Here is a 20,000-nt window from a genome sequence, read left to right as displayed (position 1 = left end):
CAGGTGTTTGGACTCTTCCACTCCTTCATCAAACAGCTCAGCGTCTTCTTCCGTCTCTGAAGGACCAGACGAAAACAATAACATTTTTTTTCATTTCATTTTTCATTTAACTTTTATTTATCCTCGAGAGACCAATTGAGGGGTGACCCTCATTTACAATGACGTCGAGTTCAAAACAAACTCCCCCCCCCATCCATAGAGGCTCAGTCCTCTTCACAGCAGACCCGGGTTAGAATCCAGCCCGGGTCGTTCTCTGCATGTCATTCCCCTCTCTGACACATCAAACTTAAATGACAACATCTTTAATGTGGATTGATAAATATGCCTATAACTCTTTTCAGGTGCTTTACTATCATGAAACTAACTCCACACATTACATAGATAGAAGGATAGATAGATAGATAGATAGATAGATAGATAGATAGATAGATAGATAGATAGATAGATAGATAGATAGATAGATAGATAGATAGATAGATAGATAGATAGATAGATAGATAGATAGATAGATAGATAGATAGATAGATAGATAGATAGATAGATAGATAGATAGATAGATAGATAGATAGATGCTTTACTATCATGAAACTAACTCCACACATTACATAGTTAGAAGGATAGATAGACAGACAGACAGACAGACAGACAGACAGACAGACAGACAGACAGACAGACAGACAGACAGACAGACGCTTTACTATCATGAAACTAACTCCACACATGACATAGTCAGAAGGATTTGGTAGATTAGAGTTTGCAGTAACATTCTAATCTAACCACCCCTCATCCAGCTTCACTGTCTCACCGTTGTTCTCCGTTGACGAGCTGATGAATTCTTCCAGAGGAGAGTCCTGCTTCTCCCAGCTGCTCAGACGCTCCGACAGGAACCGCAGACGCTTCAGTCTACACCGAGAAACACAACAACGCTTTACTGTCACTGTATCCAAGATACCTTTGATTTTGTTTAATAATGGATTGGATTTATATAGCGCTTTTCAAGGCACTCAAAGCTCTTTACAGGGTTCCAGGTTCCATTCATTCACACACAGTCATACTGGTGGTGGTAAACTACCATAGTAGCCACAGCTGCCCTGGGGCAGACTGACGGAAGCGTGGCTGCCATTCAGCGCCTACGGCCCCTCCGACCACCACCTCAAACATACAGCAGTCATACACATTCACATGAATGTGCGTGCGTGTGTGTGTGTTTGCGAGCGTGTGTGTGCGTGTGTGCGTGCGTGTTTGTGCATGCGAGCGTGTGTCTGTGTCTATGTGTCTACCCTACCCAACTTTTGGCAAATGAAAAGCCAAAATAACCAGACCGAGCCGCTCCGACCCGACCCGCTCTACTCGGTGGAAAGAAGGCATAAGTAAGAGGAGATGTGTGTGTGTTTGTGTGTGTCTATGTGTATGTGTATTTGTGTGTGTGTGTGCATATGTGTGTGTGTGCGTGTGTCCGTGTGAGCATTAGTGTGTGTGTGTGTGTGTGCATGTGTCTGCTCTCACCGTCCCTCCTGTCTCTTGTTCTCAGCCTCCAGTCTTTCTCTATGGAGCAGTTTGTCCTGAAGCTTCTGCTCCAGTTCTGTCTGAGTGGTACTGAGGCTGCACTGACTCTGTGTGTCCACTGGGAGTAAGTCCGTCTGTCTCTCCACCACGGCTCTGTCTGTCTGCCTGTCTGTCTGAATCTCCACCACGACTCTGTCTGTCTGCCTGTCTGTCTGTCTCTCCACCAGGACTTTAGCTGTCTGTCTGTCCATCAAGGCTTTGTCTGTATGTCTGTCCAGCAGGGCTCTGTCTGTCTGCCTGTCTGTCTCTCTGTCCACCAGGCCCTTGTCTGTCTGCCTGTCTGTCTGTATCTCCATCAGAAGTCTATCTCTCTGGGAGGAGAGGTGCTTCAGGTGTTTGTCCAGCGAATCAGGGTCCAACGACGAAAACGACTCAGCCTCTGTTATACCTAAAATATGAGAAAGATATGAATTTGAATTTTGACTGAGAGGATACCACATTTAAGACCGAGACTTAGTGGCTTCATTTATTTCAAACATATTTCCTCGAACTGTAATAATTCAGGTTTGAGGAACTTTTAAATATTTCTGAAACAGTCTCATTTTTCCTCTGATGATCATAAATTACATGTAACAGCAAACGAGACCATCAGTGCAAAGAATGCTATTTTTATATAGTTTTTCTTAATGCCTTTGTCATGGGGTATACGCTCACCCAGGAACAACAGCTGGCGTGGTAAAAACACTACCGCTTTTTGTCCAAAGGGGGGCGCTAGAATGAACACAGACTGAAAGTTCCTCGGAGCAGCTTTAAACCTGACCCAGTGACCTGCTCTGTACCTGGGATGATCCACATGTTTGGTTCTAAAGAAGTTTTCTGTCTGTGGATCTGCTGCTGGAGGTCTGATGTTTCTGTCCGAAGGGCCGAGAGTCTGTAGGGACACGGAGAAGAAAAGTGTTTGAACCTTTAAACCTGCAGTGTGTAGAATTTTGGGTTTTATTTCCTAGCAGATTTTGTAGAAAGTAATTATAATATCCATAAGTACATTTAATTTAGTACATAATAGCTGAAAAAAAAATTTTGAATGATTTTTTTTCCCCTTAGAAAGGGTCTCATATATGTCCATATTTCTGCATATTTTGGACCAAGGCCTAGTGCCGCCATCTTGAAAGTGTCATAGTTGGAATGTCATCAGGTGCATTGTTTAAAAATTTGAATTGTTCTTGTCCTTGAAGGCCACTGTAGCTTCTGTTATTATTCTAAAGGGTTGGGGTTACCCAGGGAGCGTTGCATTCTAGAACTTTGTAGAACTTTCTTGATGATGTCATATTACACACTGCACCTTTAAAGGAACAATTCACCCATACTGAACCAGCGTTTTATCATTATAAAATCACTGTTATAATATAATGAATGAGGTTTTTCTTCCCTCAGTCTTCCCTTGGCCCAGCTGTCCTGTTAATCCTAACCCTACATTTTACCATGTGTGATGTCACACATGGTAAAATGTAGGGGTTAGACAGTGAGACCATAAAACACTCTTTCTGCCTTTTCTCAGGTTAGGATGAACCGATTTCTAAAAATGTTGCACATTTATACTACATAGGATCTTGTTTGGATATTTTTCTTGATAACATTGAATATTTATGACTTTTAAATTGTTTATTTTATAAATATAAACACCATGTGTGAATAAAGAAATATTGAGAGAGCCCACACACCAGACACAGACACACACACACACACACACACACACACACACACACAGACAGAGACACACACACACACACACCTGTCTGTGAGGTATTCAGCCCGCCTCCTGCAGACCCTGAGTGTCTCTGTCTGTAGCGCTGTGGCGGCCATTGCTCTGTGTGCGGCTGTTCCCTCTTCCTCCCTCCTCTGCAGCACACCGATGACATCATCATACTCCTGCTTGAGCGTCAGCATGATTCTCTTATAGGCCACGGAGCGGGAAATCACCTGGGAGGAAACACACATTAAAACATCTGTTAAAGGTGTAGTCTCGGGGCGCTCCAGTGGCGTAGTGGATAGAGCGTGTACCATAAGAGCGCGGTTTAAATCCGACCCGTGGACCTTTACTGCAGGTCATCCCCCCTCTCTCTCTCTCTCTCTCTCTCTGTCCCCCCATTTCAACTCTGTACTGTCTAATAAAGCTTGAAAATGCCAAAAAAATAATCTTACAAAAAAAGATGGAGTCAGTGATTCTGGAGAACGCTTGTTGTCAAAATCAGTGAATATCTCCTCATGATGGGGGCGCCCTTAGCTCAGTTGGTAGGGCGTCCCCCCCCCATGGGCCTCGGCCAGCAGCAGACCTGGGTTCGATTCCAGCCCGCGGTCGTTCTCTGCATGTCACTCCCCTCTCTGCCCCATTTCACCTCTGTCTCTACACTATCAATAAAGCATAAAAATGCCAAAAATATATATTTAAAAAAAGAAAAAAGAATATCTCCTCATGATCCACTACCTGTCCGTACTGTTTGTGCACTGAATACAAATCTGGTACACAGCCTAGGCTCTGTAAACTGGTAAGTGTACTAGTGCCCAACATACCAGTTTACAGAGCCTAGGCTGTGTATTAAACACTGGATTTTTTTCATCACCGGACAGGTAGTGGATCTTGAGGAGATATTCACTGATTTTGACAACAAGCGTTCTCCAGAATCACTGGCTACACCTTTAAAGGCAATACAACTTGTGTTGGGCACAATATGGCAATGCTAAAATAAATTAAAAAGTTTCAAGATACCTAGAACAAAAACTACATTTCACATCAATGTCTCTCTATTTTTAATATGGTTTTGTTTTTTGTTTTGTTTTGTGTGAGTGAGTGAGTGAGTGAGTGAGTGAGTGAGTGAGTGTGAGTGTGTGTGTGTGTGAGAGTGAGTGAGTGAGCGTGTGTGTGTTAGTGTTTTCATATGGTTGTGTGATTGTGTGTGTGTGTGTGTGTGTGTAGGCTATTTACCTATTGTGTGTGTGTGTGTGTGTGTGTGTGTGTGTGTGTGTGTTTGTGTGTGTGGGCTATTTACCTTGTGTGTGTGTGTGTGTGTGTGTGTGTGTTTGTGTGAGAGAGAGTGTGTGTGTTAGAGTGTTTTCATATGGTTGTGTGATTGTGTGTGTGCGTGTGTGTGTAGGCTATTTACCTATTGTGTGTGTGTGTGTGTGTGTGTGTGTGTGTGTGTGTGTAGGCTATTTACCTTGTGTGTGTTAAGTTTGTGTGTGTGTGTGAGAGAGTGTGTGTGTTAAGAGTGTTTTCATATGGTTGTGTGATTGTGTGTGTGTGTGTGTGTGTGTGTGTGTGTGTGTGTGTGTGCGTGTTTGTTTGTGTGTTTAGGCTATTTACCTTGTGTGTGTGTGTATGTGTGTGTGTGTGTAGGCTATTTACCGTGTGTGTGTGTGTGTGTGTGTGTAGGCTATTTACCTAGTGTGTGTGTGTGTGTGTGTGTGTGTGTGTGTAGGCTATTTACCTTGTGTGTGTGTGTGTGTGTGTTAGAGTATTTTTACCTTATTGAAGGCTGATCGGTAGATGAAGTGGCGCTGCTCGTTAGCGCCGCCTGTCGGAGTCTCCAGGTATTTCTTCTCGTGATCAATAAACTGATGAAGCGACTGAAAGAACGCGTCATCGCTTTCACAAGTCAGTACTTCCGGGGTTGGACTTCTGTCTTCTTTACTTTCTTTACTTGAAGATGAACGGCTCGAGTTTTGTGGCTCGGACATAATTCTAATTATTTATGCATTTAATTTTAATTAGCTGATATATTATTTTTAAGCTAACTCGTCTGCGATAGGCCCACAAACAATGAAAATCCAACTGAGGAGGATATACATTTTTAACGCCCCCAAAATATCAAATTAAGCGCTTTAATATAATTTATTGTGATTAATTAACATTTATATGCATAGCCTACCTTTAGTTTGACACAAAAAGGGTCGAAAAAAACGTATTTGTTCTCTTTTTTGTGCTGGCGAGGCTAAAGTAACGGCTAACGGCCCAAACGATTGTTGCTGTCATTAGCGTGAAACTACAGGCTGAGAAATTAAGTGTTTAAACCCCTTTTTAGACATAAACAGAAGGAATTAAATGGCGTAAAATATTGTTTAGACTTACATTATATCAATATCGTTGACAAAAAGATGTCAAACGACCACAAAACCCGTCTTTTCCATTTCCAAACTATCCAAACTGATTTCTATTTTTGCTCTCGTACCCTCGTTGCTGTAGTAACCGCGAAGGTGTTCATGGGAAATGAAGTTCTGTTAACTTTTTTCCTATAATACACACAAATAATAACAATGTTTGACTTTGAGACATTAAAATATATTATAGATTATGTTAGAAGTATACATTACAATATTTTAAACGACGAGCACTATCGTCTGTCTGTTTATTACGTGTTTGATATTTTATTTTGTGTCTCTTGGGCCAGTAACGGATACCAAAACAGAGTAACTGTGAAAGGAAGTTAAAATAATATTATAATCAATTTATTATACAACATTAATATCGATATGGTTGATTAAAAAAGACGAAAATAAACGTTTTTATGTAGTTTTCGATCAGGCAAAGTAACGTCTACCTCGACCCGTGCAACCCGGCGCAGAAAACCCCGTCGCTCGCTAGGAAAGCCCTCTTCTCATGATCCGCCATTAGGAGTGAGCCTGTGGTAAGCTCGCGCTCTGTTAAAAACATAATAATCAGTGAAAATAGTCACTTTTAAACACATTTTTCGGCTCAAACGCGTTTATTAAAGTGTTGTGTGTGTTTCTGTGCAGGTGGGTAGAACGCCAGGATGCAGATTTTTGTCAAAACCCTCACGGGGAAAACCATAACCCTCGAGGTATGTGATGGAGGATGTGGCCAGTTTGACTCACTTTTGTATCAATTTCCTTTGAAAATAATCCACATTTTAGGGATATTTACTAACGATTAAACCACTTGTATGGGTTTTGTGTGTGTTAACAATACAGTTAAGTGATCGCAAAGTGTCTGTCGTAGCTTGTAATTTGAGCTAAAAGGCTAAACTAGCCGCTAGCTGCTATTCATTGCCGTAAACACGTGTGCCCAGACGTTACGTGATTTCCGTCAAAAATGTCTAATTTCTGACTTAACTAGCTTACTACACATTAAAAACAATTTCTACTTTTATTTGTCTCATGTTAATGTTAAGGCTTTGTATCCGGCACGTGACAGCAGCTTTGACCTAGGTTACTGTGGAAACGATCGGAGAAGTGAATTTTTACGACAATACTATTGTTTAAAAACGATAGCATCTTGTATGTAAGGTTCTTAAGGATGACAATTGTGTAGATTGAGTAGATCCACAAGGTTTTGATTGTGAATAACTTTCTAAGCAGAAACATTTGCTTAAAATACGGAAATGTTGAGGGCTGCTTTCTTTGTTATTAAGGAATTGTTTATCCCCTTTTAAGCTCATTGTTAAGACTGAAATCACCCCAAAGCGAGTCAATTCTCCGCCTGATATAAAGACTGTCACTGACCTGTCTTCACTTGTCTTCCAGGTTGAACCTTCAGATACTATCGAAAATGTCAAGGCTAAGATCCAAGACAAAGAGGGTGAGTTGGTCGAACATTTATTTGCTTGGTTTTAAACTAAAAAAAAAGGTTTGTTTGGTCTGTGAATCTTTGACATTTAAAGTCACCTGACCTAGATCTGGAAGAGTTGAGACTTCTTCAATGATCTAAATACTAAATGAGTTGATGCCTGACTTTATAGTAAGACTAATTAGACGAATGATTTGCAGCCTGACTTAATATGATGAAAGGCTCCATCTGGTTCAAGTTTATCAAGATGTAGGATAAAATATTTATTACTTTGTAGTTGTACATCCTTTTTACATGTTCCTCCCTGATGCCAGGATGTGTAGTTAAAGCTGCAGTGTGTAGAATTTTGGGTTTTATTTCCTAGCAGATTTTGTAGAAAGTAATTATAATATCCATAAGTACATTTAATTTAGTGCATAATAGCTGAATTTTTTTTTATTATTATTTTTTCCCTTAGAAAGGGTCTCATATATGTCCATATTTCTGCATATTTTGGACCAAGACCTAGTGCCGCCATCTTGAAAGTGTCATAGTTGGAATGTCATCAGGTGCATTGTTTAAAATTTAGAATTGTTCTTGTCCTTGAAGGCCACTGTAGCTTCTGTTATTATTCTAAAGGGTTGGGGTTACCCAGGGAGCGTTGCATTCTAGAACTTTGTAGAACTTTCTTGATGATGTCATATTACACACTGCACCTTTAAGTTATAGCTCTGAAAATAAATAATTAAGATGTGATTATTGGACCTAAAGTCTTGACTAATCTTTATTTTATTCACGATTGGCAAATTTTAAGGTATAAAGGAAACCTTGTTTATATCCGCCTGAGTAAATAAAAAATGTACAAGGCTGCGTTCCGATCCCCATACTAACTACTATTTAGTATGGTTAAAAAAAGGATTTAGGATGGTTAGAGAGACCGGGGGCCTATCCGAAAACTTTTTTTTGCATAGGAAATTTCCTTTCCTATCGAGATGAACCGGAAGTACTCGGCGGATAGGTGATCCGAATTCTCCAAATGCTTAGGAAAGGCATAGGAAAGGAGCCTCGATTCATCCTTTAACCCTCCTTTAGCATAGGTTACTCCTGACCAACCTATGCTAAAGGAAAGGAGATAATGGTATCCCATAATCCTTTACGGCGGCAAGATTTAAAGCAACAGGCCACCGCCGGAGTTTACCGACTCTACACGAATACGAACGAGAGGTAAAACAGAAGAGAGGAGAAGAGAGGAAGATTTAACTCGGCTAAAACAAAATACCCCCCTCCCCCCACACACACAGGCTAAAGATAATAAAGAACTCATAAAAGACCAACATCATAATAGTTATTTTCGTAGCACATAATTTACACCATAAGAAAATAAAATACCAACTTCACATTTAATGAAGTTACTGGGGGCAGTTCATTTCAACATCAACACAAGTGTAGCCTCTTTTTATTCCACATGTGAATTGGGATATATGGGAGTGATTCTCACTCTGTTGGCGACAACCTGATTAAAATCAATATGAAAAGAACGCATGGATCAAATGAGCGCTTGTTGTGGTCAATTTTCGGAGAATAGGCTATAGTGTAGTTTCACGCTAGTGACTCACGTCAGCAATACTCGCCGTCGCGCAATGACGTCGGTTAGGAAAAGTGGAGTCGAATTCATTTGAAACAGTGCTGTCCTTTCCTATGTTCGATAGGAAGCACCTTTCATCTCTCCTTAACCCCGATGACGTTTAGGGGTTAAGGCATAGGAAAGGAGGCTTATAGGTTAGGAGATTGGACTTTTCGGATAGGCCCCAGAATGTCTACTACAACCGGCAGACATTTTTAGTGTTGAAAACTGCATCCTATTTGGGCGATTCTGACCCACAATCCAGTGCGCACGTGAAGTGACGTAACATCAACTGAGCCTCCGTATGAAAACAAGCGGGGATGCGACGGATATAAAAGCAAGAGGCAAGATCAAGGAGCCATGTTAGGGTGAAATAAGCTAAAGTATGTTCCAATTGTAGCCTACTGCATCCTAACGAGATTCTTTTTATGGTCGGATGTAGTATGTAGAAAAGAGAATGCGATTTGGAACGCAGGGAAAGTTCAATCTGAAACTTGTTAACGTCTGACCGTGTCCCTCTCTCTGTGTTCACAGGAATCCCTCCAGACCAGCAGCGCTTGATCTTCGCTGGAAAGCAGCTGGAAGACGGACGCACTCTGTCCGACTACAACATCCAGAAGGTGAGGGGAGAATACACAGACATTTAACCACCGAAATATACACACGTTTAACTGTATAAGGGGAGGATACAGACAGTTAACCACTGAATATAGACATATTTAACTGCATTAGGGATGGCACAGTGCAGACATGTTCCTAGCAGGTTATACATTTGCAACAACACTGGTATTACTGATAACATAGAGACAAAATTGAAGGGGGCTGGGTGGGTGGACTTACTATGATCTCTAATGTTTGATACTTGGATGTTAACTTTACTTTTTGAACTAAATGAATCCTGAGAGATGGCTGTTTAGCTTCATTCTTGTCGGTGTGTCGCCATGTCATTTTACTGGGGCTTCAGACTATTCAAAGGGCTCCATATAAAAGGCTGTTTTGAGTGAAGCGCTGGATATATTTGGTCCCTAATCACCACATGTCCCACACTGTCAAATTGTGTATATTGCTTTTTCACTGCAAGCCTTTGGCGGAGCAGGATATGCACTCTCACAGTTTTGTGCAAAAAATATGAAGTTTTAATAATTTCAAAATTCTGATGTTGGTTTATAAAGCACTGAATTGTTTAGGGCCAAAATACATTTCTGATCTGCTGATACGTTATGAGCCGTCCAGAGCCCTTAGGTCGTCTGGGACAGGTCTACTTACAGTCCCCAGAGTTAGGACTAAACGAGGAGACAGACAGACAGACAGACAGACAGACAGACAGACAGACAGACAGACAGACAGACAGGTCTACTTACAGTCCCCAGAGTTAGGACTAAACCAGGAGAAGCAGCTTTTAGTTTCATACAACCAGTTTGTTGGTGTTTTTTTTTTACTACAACTGTGTGTGTGTGTGTAAATATTAAACTCTTGTATCTGTCCCCCGTTCAGGAGTCCACTCTTCACTTGGTGCTGAGGCTTCGTGGAGGAGCGAAGAAGAGGAAGAAGAAGTCCTACACCACTCCCAAGAAGAACAAGCACAAGAGAAAGAAGGTCAAGCTCGCTGTGCTCAAGTACTACAAGGTATGAACTCTTTCTACTGTATATCTATACTACAAGGTATGGACCACTATCTATCTATCTATCCGTATATCAAGTACTACAAGGTACAAACTCTATCTACTATATATCTATCCTACCTACCAAGTACTACAAGGTATGGACCACTATCTATTCTCTATATATCTATCTATACTACCAAGTACTACAAGGTACAAACTCCATCTATCCATCTACATATCTATCTATACTACCAAGTAATACAAGGTTTGAGTCTGTCTAACTAGTACTGAATGAATGAATGAAAACCTTTATTTATACAAACTCGAAAGGCATTGAGGTTCCCCTCATTTACAACGCCGACGAGCGCTCAACAAACACAACAACAGAGTGACAGAATAAAACAGAAACACAAAATCCTAGCAAGATCAAAAGAAATAAAGAATTACAATAAAAGAGCTTAAATAATGAATTCAGTTACTACAAGGTACGGATATCTATCTATATCTAACTAGTACTGGATAATGTCACTATCAGTGGTGGAGAGATATGGTCTGGGTATGTGAAATGGTAAATTACAAAAGCTTTCGAATAAGTTAATTTAATTTATAAATATTGCTTTTGATTTCATGAATTGTAATTTATTTTTCTACCATTCCAAAAATTGAATTGGAAAGATCCATTTCTTGTTTACAAATGGCTGATTATGTAGTTAGAAACACACATCTCAGTGACTTAAATTATTATTATTGTTATAACTGTCATTTTAGTAATTCTGTCTGTTTGTCTGTCCTCTTACAAAGGCGCACTTGCATTGGTCTGCTTGCCTGTGCGTAAGAACTAGAGGAACATTAAACTGAGCGGAGTCTTTATCTGTCTGGCTGCTGATGCAGTCGGACCGGCACCGCTCAGATATTTAATATTATGCTGTTTTATACTATTCTGCTTATGCTGTTGATTCATGAACACTAAAGTAAAATATGGCAAAATGTTTAAAGTCCAAGATTGGGAGTAGAGATGCAATGGCACCATTTTTTTTACAATGTTTGTTGATTAATCACTTTGTCAAATCTTAGTGAGTATCTCCTCACTTCGACCTGTAGGTGTGAATACACAGCCTAGGCTCCATAAACAAAGGGTATATGAACAGCATTCCCTTTGGCTGATTGTGAGGAGATATTCACTGATAAAGTGATGTTGACAAACGTTCTCCAGAATCACCTAGTATGCCTTTAAAGCTGTTGTAACCTTGTATAAATGAACCTTGATTTAGTCTGTATAAACTAAATGTATTTTGTTTATGATATAAGTAAAATAACGTCCCAATTGTAGCATACTGCATCCTAACTAGCTACTGTTTATGATCAGCTGTAGTAAGTAGAATAGGAGAAGAAAGAGTATGTGATTTGGAACGCAGGGAGAGTAACCACTAATATTTTATCTTCCTAGAACTAAACTCTTTTCGGATGCTTTACTATCATGACACTAACTCCCTAATTTACATAGAACAATTTTGGGTTTACAGGGGGCTTTCACGCTATAGTAACCTTGTATAAACCATCCTACAATGAACATTGACTCATTCTAGGCAAGGCAAAGTTTATTTCTATAGCACAATTCAGACACAAGGCCATTCAAAGTGCTTTACAGGGGCAAGATTAGAATACATTAAACACATTAGAAAACATTTGGAAGCGACTGAAAAGAAGTAATTAAAATAAAAATTGCAGGTTAAAGGCCTACTTTACCGGTTGGAATATGAAGGTTTATTGAACTCGGAGATCCTATGAAGTATAAATGTGCAAAAAAAAGTGAAATCGGATCATCCGAGCCTGAGAAAAGGCTAACCCTACATTTCTCTTTCTGTGACATCACAGAAAGAGAAATGTAGGGTTAGACAGTGAGACCATAAAACACTCTTTCTGCCTTTTCTCAGGCTAGGATGATCCGATTTAATTTTTTTTTGCACATTTATACTTCATAGGATCTCCGAGTTCAATACACCTTCATATTCCAACCGGTGAAGTAGGTCTTTAAAATGGAAACAGAATTTTAAATAAACTAAATATATATTGTCTCTTTCTCCAGGTCGACGAGAACGGTAAAATCCACCGTCTGCGTCGGGAGTGTCCGGCTGACGAGTGCGGCGCTGGAGTCTTCATGGCGTCTCACTTCGACCGTCACTACTGCGGCAAGTGCTGCCTGACCTACTGCTTCAACAAGCCCGAGGACAAATAGACGTGAACCTGTTTGAATAAAAGACGAAAATGTTCCTAAAAAATACTTGACTCAGACTCATTTGTACTCAAAGAACGGAGGGGAATAGTTCATTTGTTTTTATTATGACATTTCAAAACTTTCTGGGTATTTTAAAGATTATTTTTTGGAATTTTCAAGCTTTATTAGACAGTACAGAGTTGAAATGGAGAGGGAGAGAGACAGAGAGAGAGAGAGAGGGGGTGACCTGTAGTAAAGGTCCACGGGTCGGATTTGAACCCACGACCACTGCAACGAAGGCCGGAGCCATTATGCCTTTTTCAGGTATTTCTTTGAAGGAAAAACTTGCTGGAGTTGATAGAAGTTTAAAACAGAAAAAATTATAAAATCTTCAGCTATTACTTTCTAAAGGGATTTTATTTGAGTCAAGTGGGTTGACATAATACAAGTTGCAGCCTTTTTAAATTACATACGTTTATACTCTTAAAACTCCTGGAGTTTATTTTTAATTCAGATACTTAAACATTTAAATTTTGAATGGGATTGTGTCAAAGACGATTGAGGAAAAGTAATTAAACTCGGAATATTATAAAGGAAGGGTCAGCCAATGAATCAGAAGTTATCTACATACCGTATTGTGGATGATAGCCTTTCTTTTAAATGTCATGTTGACTAGTTACTGAAGAAATTGAGGTTAAAGCTGGGGTTTTTCTTCAGAAATAGAGCCTGTTACTCTTTTAAAGCCAGAAAACGTATTGTTGCGGCCACTTTCTTGCCACTCCTGGATTATGTGGATGTTGTATATATGAATGCCTCTGCTCACTCCCTGCAACTGCTGGATGCCGCATATCACAGGGCCTTGAGATTCATAACTGATTGTAAACCCCTCACACATCACTGTACATCGTACTCTCTCACAAACTGGTCTTCACTTTCCATGCGCAGAACCACTCACTGGTATCTTTTTATCTATAAATCCATTATCGGACTGCTCCCCTCTTATTTGTCAATGTATCTGGCACGGAAACAGTCCGATCACAGCCTCCGGTCCCTGGACTTCATCTCATTTGCCATCCCGTCAGTCCGTACTGAACTGGGCAAGAAGGCATTTTCCTACGCTGCACCTGCAACCTGGAACAAGCTCCAGCAGAGGCTGAAGCTGTCCAGTTTTATTTCTTTAGGGGATTTTAGACTGCTAGTAGGAAGGCTGTTGAGACAGTCCGTGGGGGTCTGCACTTGTACATAACTTAACTTGTACTTAACTTGTTCTTTGCCCTTTGTACTGCGTTATTTTACCGTTTGTGTTCTGTGTTGTGTCTCCTGTATGTTTAGTTAGTCTGTAACTTTGTGTTGCTGCTGATGCCTACCTGAACAGGTCTCTCTTGTAAATGAGACCCTGGGTCTCAATGAGATTTTACCTGTATAAATAAAGGTTAATAAATAAAAAATTGTCAATATAAACTTATCTAGACTTCGGTTCTTGAGGCAAAACCAAACAGGGGTTAGTCCAGTGGATGGCGCTATGTTCACAGAAAAACCTGCAGACTTTTACACATTTCATCTTCAACATTTTGCATTGAACATTTTATTCAATCTGATAATTTCTGTCAATGGGAAACAAATTATGAAATGTTTTTAATAACTGAAGTATAAAACATTTATGAGGGGATTCTGACGATTAGTTTCTGTTCTGAGGATTGACTTTTTAGTCCGAAATTATTTAAAAATGTCAATAAGTCAGAGTCCAGAAAAATGAAATGTTATTTAGCAGTTTATATGCGTTGCCCATTAAATAATTGCACAAAAGTGTCATTGCATCTCATACATTTGACTTCAGCCATACGCATAAATGTTATCCTTTCGTGCATGTTTGGGTTTATAAATGTGTGTGAATGTCGATAGTTAGCCTGCTATTGGTGCATGTGTGTGTGAATGGTAACATGGGAAAGGAAAAACAGGTCTCCCTTGCAAAATAGTCTCCGGTCTCAATGGGATTTACCTGTAGAAATAAAGGTTAAAAAATAAAGACAGCAGACACTGAGCTCGTGTACTAAAATAAGGTTATTTTTTACTTAAAAATCGTTACATTGGACAGACTGAATAAGGCACCAAACCAGATGCTGTACAAAACAATAAACAACAACAACAGATATACATATTACAGGTTATTCCTAAACTGAGCGGGAAGGGGAACAACACTAAACTTTTAAATATATTCTGTATGAGTGGGGTCCTGGACACTCAATTATAATCAAGCAAAAGTTTCATTTTCATTTCTACATTTGAAGGTAAGGGTCTATGGGCCAAATTTAGGTTTGAGTGTGAAGTAGTCAGGTTTGTTGTTGCTTATGACATCTATTGCAGTATGTCCGTCCTGGGAGAGGGATCCCTTACTCTGTCAACTCTCCCTGAGGTTTCTAAAATTTTTAAATCCCGGTAAAGGGTTTTTTACTGGGAGTTTTTTCTCAGCCGAGCTAAGGGTCTAAGGGCAGAGGGTGTCATAGATAGATAGATAGATAGATAGATAGGGGCAGTGGGTGTCATACTGTATGGAATGTAAAGCCCACTGAATGTCTGTTTGTGATAGTGGGCTATACAAATAAAACTGATTTGATTTGATTTTAAGAGGTTTGCCCATCTTCCAAAATGGCCACAGTCGAAATCATGAATTTTTAAAGGTCTTAATTGTCACACAAGATATTTTTTTTGTCGTCTGGTTTCTATAGACCCTTTACCTTCAGTTTAGAAGAGAAAACTCAACTTTCGCATTAATTTGAAATAAAAACATAAAATGATCCATAAACGGCCAACCACCATTTTATGAACGTTGTCCTTTAGCTGTGGAGAGAAATAAACAATTCAAAATAGTTCAAGACAATGTTTTGTTGTGATTAGCTTAGCTTAGCATACACACTGGAAGCAGGGGGAAACTGCTAGCCTCTTTTCTATGCCCCAAACCGTTCAATAAACCAGATTTTAACACATAAATCCAACACATTCAGACGCTATATGGTGGAAATTTCATCAAAATGTCGGCGTAGGCAGATATATTTTTGATTTGTCTGGCATTACAGCTGGGGTATATGATTTCTGATTGGTCAAAGTTAACATGAGCTGTACACTTTGACCAATCAGAGCGAGGCTGCGATTCTCTGTTCTTATTGGCTGTTGGGACTGTCCATTCACTTTTGGCACGACTTTGTTGGTGTAGAGCGTGTCAGGGAGGGACCATAGGGGAGGGACCAAAGAGAACAAGTGGAGCGGTTGAGGTATTTGGATTCGAATCTCTATCCCAACTGCCATTTTCTCCCCAAATCCTCCACCCCAGCTTTAATCGTCATTTTGACAATAAAGTTGACTTTGATATTGAGGTTCTAAGCCAACAGTCTTTATGCTAAGCTAAGCTAGTCAAGGCTTACCACACTTTGTACCAGTTTCCCAAATATTCGTTATGAATACAAATGGATTTCTTCCCAATTTTCATGCTGTAGAACAAATTAAAATTAGACTTTTATTTTGAAATTATTCAGAAATAATTTTGATTGGACGATAAACCTTAATGGGAGGAGCCAAAGATACATTTAAATTCTCGTTTCAATTGAGTAGCATTTAATAGCTAATGTTATGTCTTTTTCTCGTGAGCTAATAGAGTTAGAAACAAAAAAAATATCAAATAAACTTTTTCTCTCTTCTCATTGGTTCAAAGTTCTCGATCACGATTGGCTGACAGGTCCCAGTGAGGTTTGAATGGGCCAATCACAAGATGAGGACGAGACAATATGGACAGACAGACAGACAGAGAGACAGACAGACAGACAGATATGGCAGGCATTTGTAACATTTAATGTCTTACTTTGACTATCCAGAATTAAAATGATAAATATCAACATCATTTTTTCGACTTGGAACGATTCCAGTTTGAAATATCTATAGCTTTGTGTTTTTTTTAATAGTCAAAACATGATTTAAGATATCTAAGAAGGACAATAGAGGTGCTACGAGGAACTTTTAAATATTTCTGAAACAGTCTAATTTTTCCTCTGATGATCATAAATTACATGTAACAGCAAACGAGACCATCAGTGTAAAAGAATGCTATTTTTATATAGTTTTTCTTAATGCCTTTGTCATGGGTATACGCTCACCCAGGAACAACAGCTGGCGTGGTTAAAACACTACCACTTTAGTCCAAAGGGGGCGCTAGAATTAACACACACTGAAAGTCACTCGTAGACACTTTAATTGAGGGTGAATTGAATTGAATTTTCTGATAAAAATCACATTATTGATTTCTGTTATTTTAATTCCGGATATTCAAATTTAGCCAAAATTAAATGTTACACAGATTGCCATAGTTGTAGAGAGACAGACAGACGGACAGACAGAGAGACAGACACACAGACAGGCACACGGACAGACAGACAGACAGAGAGACAGACAGGAACACACACAGACAGACAGGTTATGGACACACAGACAGGACGGGAGACGTCTCCGTAGCAACCGGAAGTCGAGTGACATCATCACTGCAGCAAAAGTTTTTCATTTTTTTTTTTTTCTTATTTTTTTTTTTTCCTTAAATCTCCTCATGTCGGCGCGGCGTCTAGCGAGAGTAATACCATCTATTTACACATTAAAAATCCACATATTATAATTATAGTACCTTTTGTTTTTATATATAATAATAAGCAGTTAACTCTAATGTTTTTTTCTGCTTTTTTTACAGTGGAGATATATTTATAATATGGCAGGAGAACTCAGTCCTGAAGAGAGCATAATAAAAGAAAATAAAAAAAACACAATAATTGGCATATTTTAGTGTTGATACGGTGGCTCTGAATGGACATGGAATCAAACGTTTTATTTTTGCATTTTTTCTTTCTAAATTCTGAACCAAAAATCTACAACTTCTAAAGCACTCACATCAACTAAACTTTCCATGATCATTCTCAGCACTATTCTGAAGGTTATTACAGAAGGATTTGTTCATATGTTGTTCACTGTCTGATTTATGAGGCGTTTATCTTCTTAAAAACATGATGAAAATGCATTTTTTTTAAGACCTGTACATAGTATTTTTTGAGTCAGAAAATGAATAAAAGCTGTAACCAAAATCTGTTCTGTGAAAACTTTGGACACTATTTTGTTTAAAAATTAAAAAAGATTTGAACTCTTCAAGGCTTTATCCAACATCTAGATTATTTTGCTTTTAAATGCAAAATTTACCCATAATTAGTTAGATATCGCCAAATTTGAAATATTTCTGAAAAACTTCCAATACAAAAAATAATAGTTTCAATGTCAGTTATCAACTGGCAAACGAGACCATCAGTGCAAAGAATGCTATTTTTATATAGTTTTTCTTAATGCCTTTGTCATGGGTTATACGCTCACCCAGGAACAACAGCTGGCGTGGTAAAAACACTACCGCTTTATGTCCAAAAGGGGGTGTATTAATGTCAGTAATCAACTGGCAGAGTTGCATGATGATATCTAGAAGTTACAAATGTTTTACCCTATTAACTGTGGAAAACCAAATAAAACGTTTGATCCCATGTCCCTTCAGGGCTTCCATAGTATTTAAAAACGTAAAAAAAAATAAAAAAAATAAAAAAAAGAATCTGTTCATTCGCGACAGACATCAACATCCCATAATCGTCCTCTCCATCGTCGCCATAGTTTCAGGAAAACATCCGTTAAGTCTCGTTTTGCTTTCACGGAAAGCGTCAAAGAAACATGGCGGCAGGTCCGAGGGATAAATCAGGCATGAGGTCAAAGTTCAGCCCTGAGTCGGGTCCGTTTATATTATTCCTTTTATCCTCGTGTTGATGAAGATGATGATGAAGAAATTAAATCCAGGTCAAAATTCAAAAGTTTCCGGTGAGTCATCGGGCGTTTCAATACATGGAAGTGAATCGCTGCATTGTTTAGAACGGGTCAGCCATCTTTGAAAAAGCAAAACTACGGCAACACCACTTGGACAAATAGCAAACGTTCCTTCCCACCACTGACAGGCGGCCGGGGTCCTCGCGCAGAAAACGACTAGAAACGACACGCCCCCGCTCTCAGCCGCGGCACACGGGGGCCGCCATCTTGTGTGGGTCGTGCACCAACCGTCTCTCAACTGGCAGAGAGGGAAGTCAAGTAAAAAAAAAACTGGGAAAAAGCAAATCTTGTTTCGAGGATTTTGAAAACTTCTGGTGAAAAATGTCAATGAAGGGAAACTCTTCAACTACAGCCACTGGAAATGTCATGTATTAAAAAGTGTGTTTTTGTGTTACCTAGAGTAAAAATCTTCCTGTCAATCAGAATCATGGATTATCAACTATGATGTTTTTAGGGTCATCCACTGGAGCCATCACGGCTTAAATTTGCTACATGTTTGTTTGTTTGTATGCATTTCCATATGGTGTAATGCACGTAGCGGGTTCTCCTCTCTTCTGTTTTACCTCTCGTTCGTATTCGTGTAGAGTCGGTAAACTCCGGCGGTGGCCTGTTGCTTTAAATATTGCCGCCGTAGAGGATTATGGGATACCACTATCTCCTTTCCTTTAGCATAGGTTGGTCAGGAGTAACCTATGCTAAAGGAGGGTTAAAGGATGAATCGAGGCTCCTTTCCTATGCCTTTCCTAAGCATTTGGAGAATTCGAATCATCACCTATCCGCCGAGTACTTCCGGGTCATCTCGATAGGAAAGGAAATTTCCTATGCAAAAAAGAGAAGAGGCCCCCAGTGTTCTATATATATATATATCTATGGTAACCGTAGCTGGCTGTCAATCAAAGATGGCTGCCCGTTCTACATGTGCGTTGGTCACATGGTGCAGTGACGGGGTGGCGTGCAGAAGCAGGAAGTGGAAGCGGGAAATGGGCGGAGTTATATCTTGATGTCTTGAGACTCGACCATCTTGGCGAGGGATTTCTTCACTCTCAGGATGGTGAGACGAGACGCGGGGTTATGAGCCCAACACTCACACATGAGCTTCAGCATCGCACGCAGACACTGAGGGGAATACACACACACACACACACACAGAGAGAGGGAGACAGGGGGGGAGAGAGAGAGAGAGGGGGAGAGAGACAGACAGGGGGGAGAGGGAGACAGGGGGGAGAGAGAGAGACAGACAGAGAGAGAGAGACATGGGGGGGAGAGAGAGACAGACAGAGAGAGAGAGATAGAGGGAGAGAGAGAGACGGATACACAGACAGACAGACAGAGAGAGAGAGAAAGAGGGACAGACAGACACATACAGAGAGAGACAGACAGACGGGCACAGAGAGAGAAAGAGAGAGGGAGGGGGCGAGAGAGAAAGAGAGAGGGGAAAAAAGAGAGGCACACACACAAAGATACAGAGAAAGACACACATAAGACAGACACAGTTAGAAATTCGTCTGTCAGAATCCATCCTTTATGACTCAATTTTTTTAAATTATAATCTACACATAACAAAGTGTATTTTAAATTGCAGGAGCAGAATTGTTCATATTTAAA

The 20,000-nt window shown here is 39.8% G+C and overlaps 3 protein-coding genes across 3 annotated transcripts in view; 1 reads left to right on the top strand and 2 right to left on the bottom strand.

Annotated features, from left to right (window-relative positions):
- The window catches only part of LOC307270310 (clathrin heavy chain linker domain-containing protein 1), a gene marked incomplete at both ends in the record, with an annotated part of 14,725 nt that extends 9,484 nt beyond the window's left edge, over positions 1-5,241 (bottom strand). Inside the window, 5 exons of the mRNA XM_080054200.1 lie at positions 1-56; positions 806-903; positions 2,327-2,437; positions 3,299-3,486; positions 5,029-5,241. The exon at positions 1-56 is cut by the window's left edge and continues 17 nt beyond it. Of these exons, the coding sequence (XP_079910326.1) occupies positions 1-56; positions 806-903; positions 2,327-2,437; positions 3,299-3,486; positions 5,029-5,241 (666 nt within the window). The remainder of the gene's footprint in view (positions 57-805; positions 904-2,326; positions 2,438-3,298; positions 3,487-5,028) is intronic.
- Positions 5,242-6,142: 901 nt separating this feature from the next.
- On the top strand, positions 6,143-12,573 carry rps27a (ribosomal protein S27a). The gene is made up of 6 exons (XM_080054199.1): positions 6,143-6,188; positions 6,298-6,362; positions 7,045-7,099; positions 9,225-9,310; positions 10,185-10,316; positions 12,381-12,573. Exons 2-6 carry the CDS (start codon positions 6,315-6,317, stop codon positions 12,528-12,530), a joined length of 471 nt encoding a protein of 156 aa, XP_079910325.1. The 5' UTR covers positions 6,143-6,188; positions 6,298-6,314; the 3' UTR covers positions 12,531-12,573.
- A 1,985-nt stretch (positions 12,574-14,558) lies between these two features.
- Positions 14,559-20,000, bottom strand: part of LOC307270314 (bone morphogenetic protein receptor type-1A-like) — a gene marked incomplete at its 5' end in the record, with an annotated part of 7,113 nt that continues 1,671 nt past the window's right edge. The window contains one exon of the mRNA XM_080054204.1: positions 14,559-19,511. Within this exon, the coding sequence (XP_079910330.1) occupies positions 19,386-19,511 (126 nt within the window). The remainder of the gene's footprint in view (positions 19,512-20,000) is intronic.

The sequence above is a fragment of the Ammodytes marinus genome, assembly GCF_949987685.1.
Source record: "Ammodytes marinus genome assembly, contig: scaffold_57, whole genome shotgun sequence".
NCBI lineage: Eukaryota > Metazoa > Chordata > Actinopteri > Uranoscopiformes > Ammodytidae > Ammodytes > Ammodytes marinus.
The sequence above is the reverse complement of the archived record's forward strand: the minus strand, read 5'-3'. Positions and strand labels throughout refer to the sequence as shown.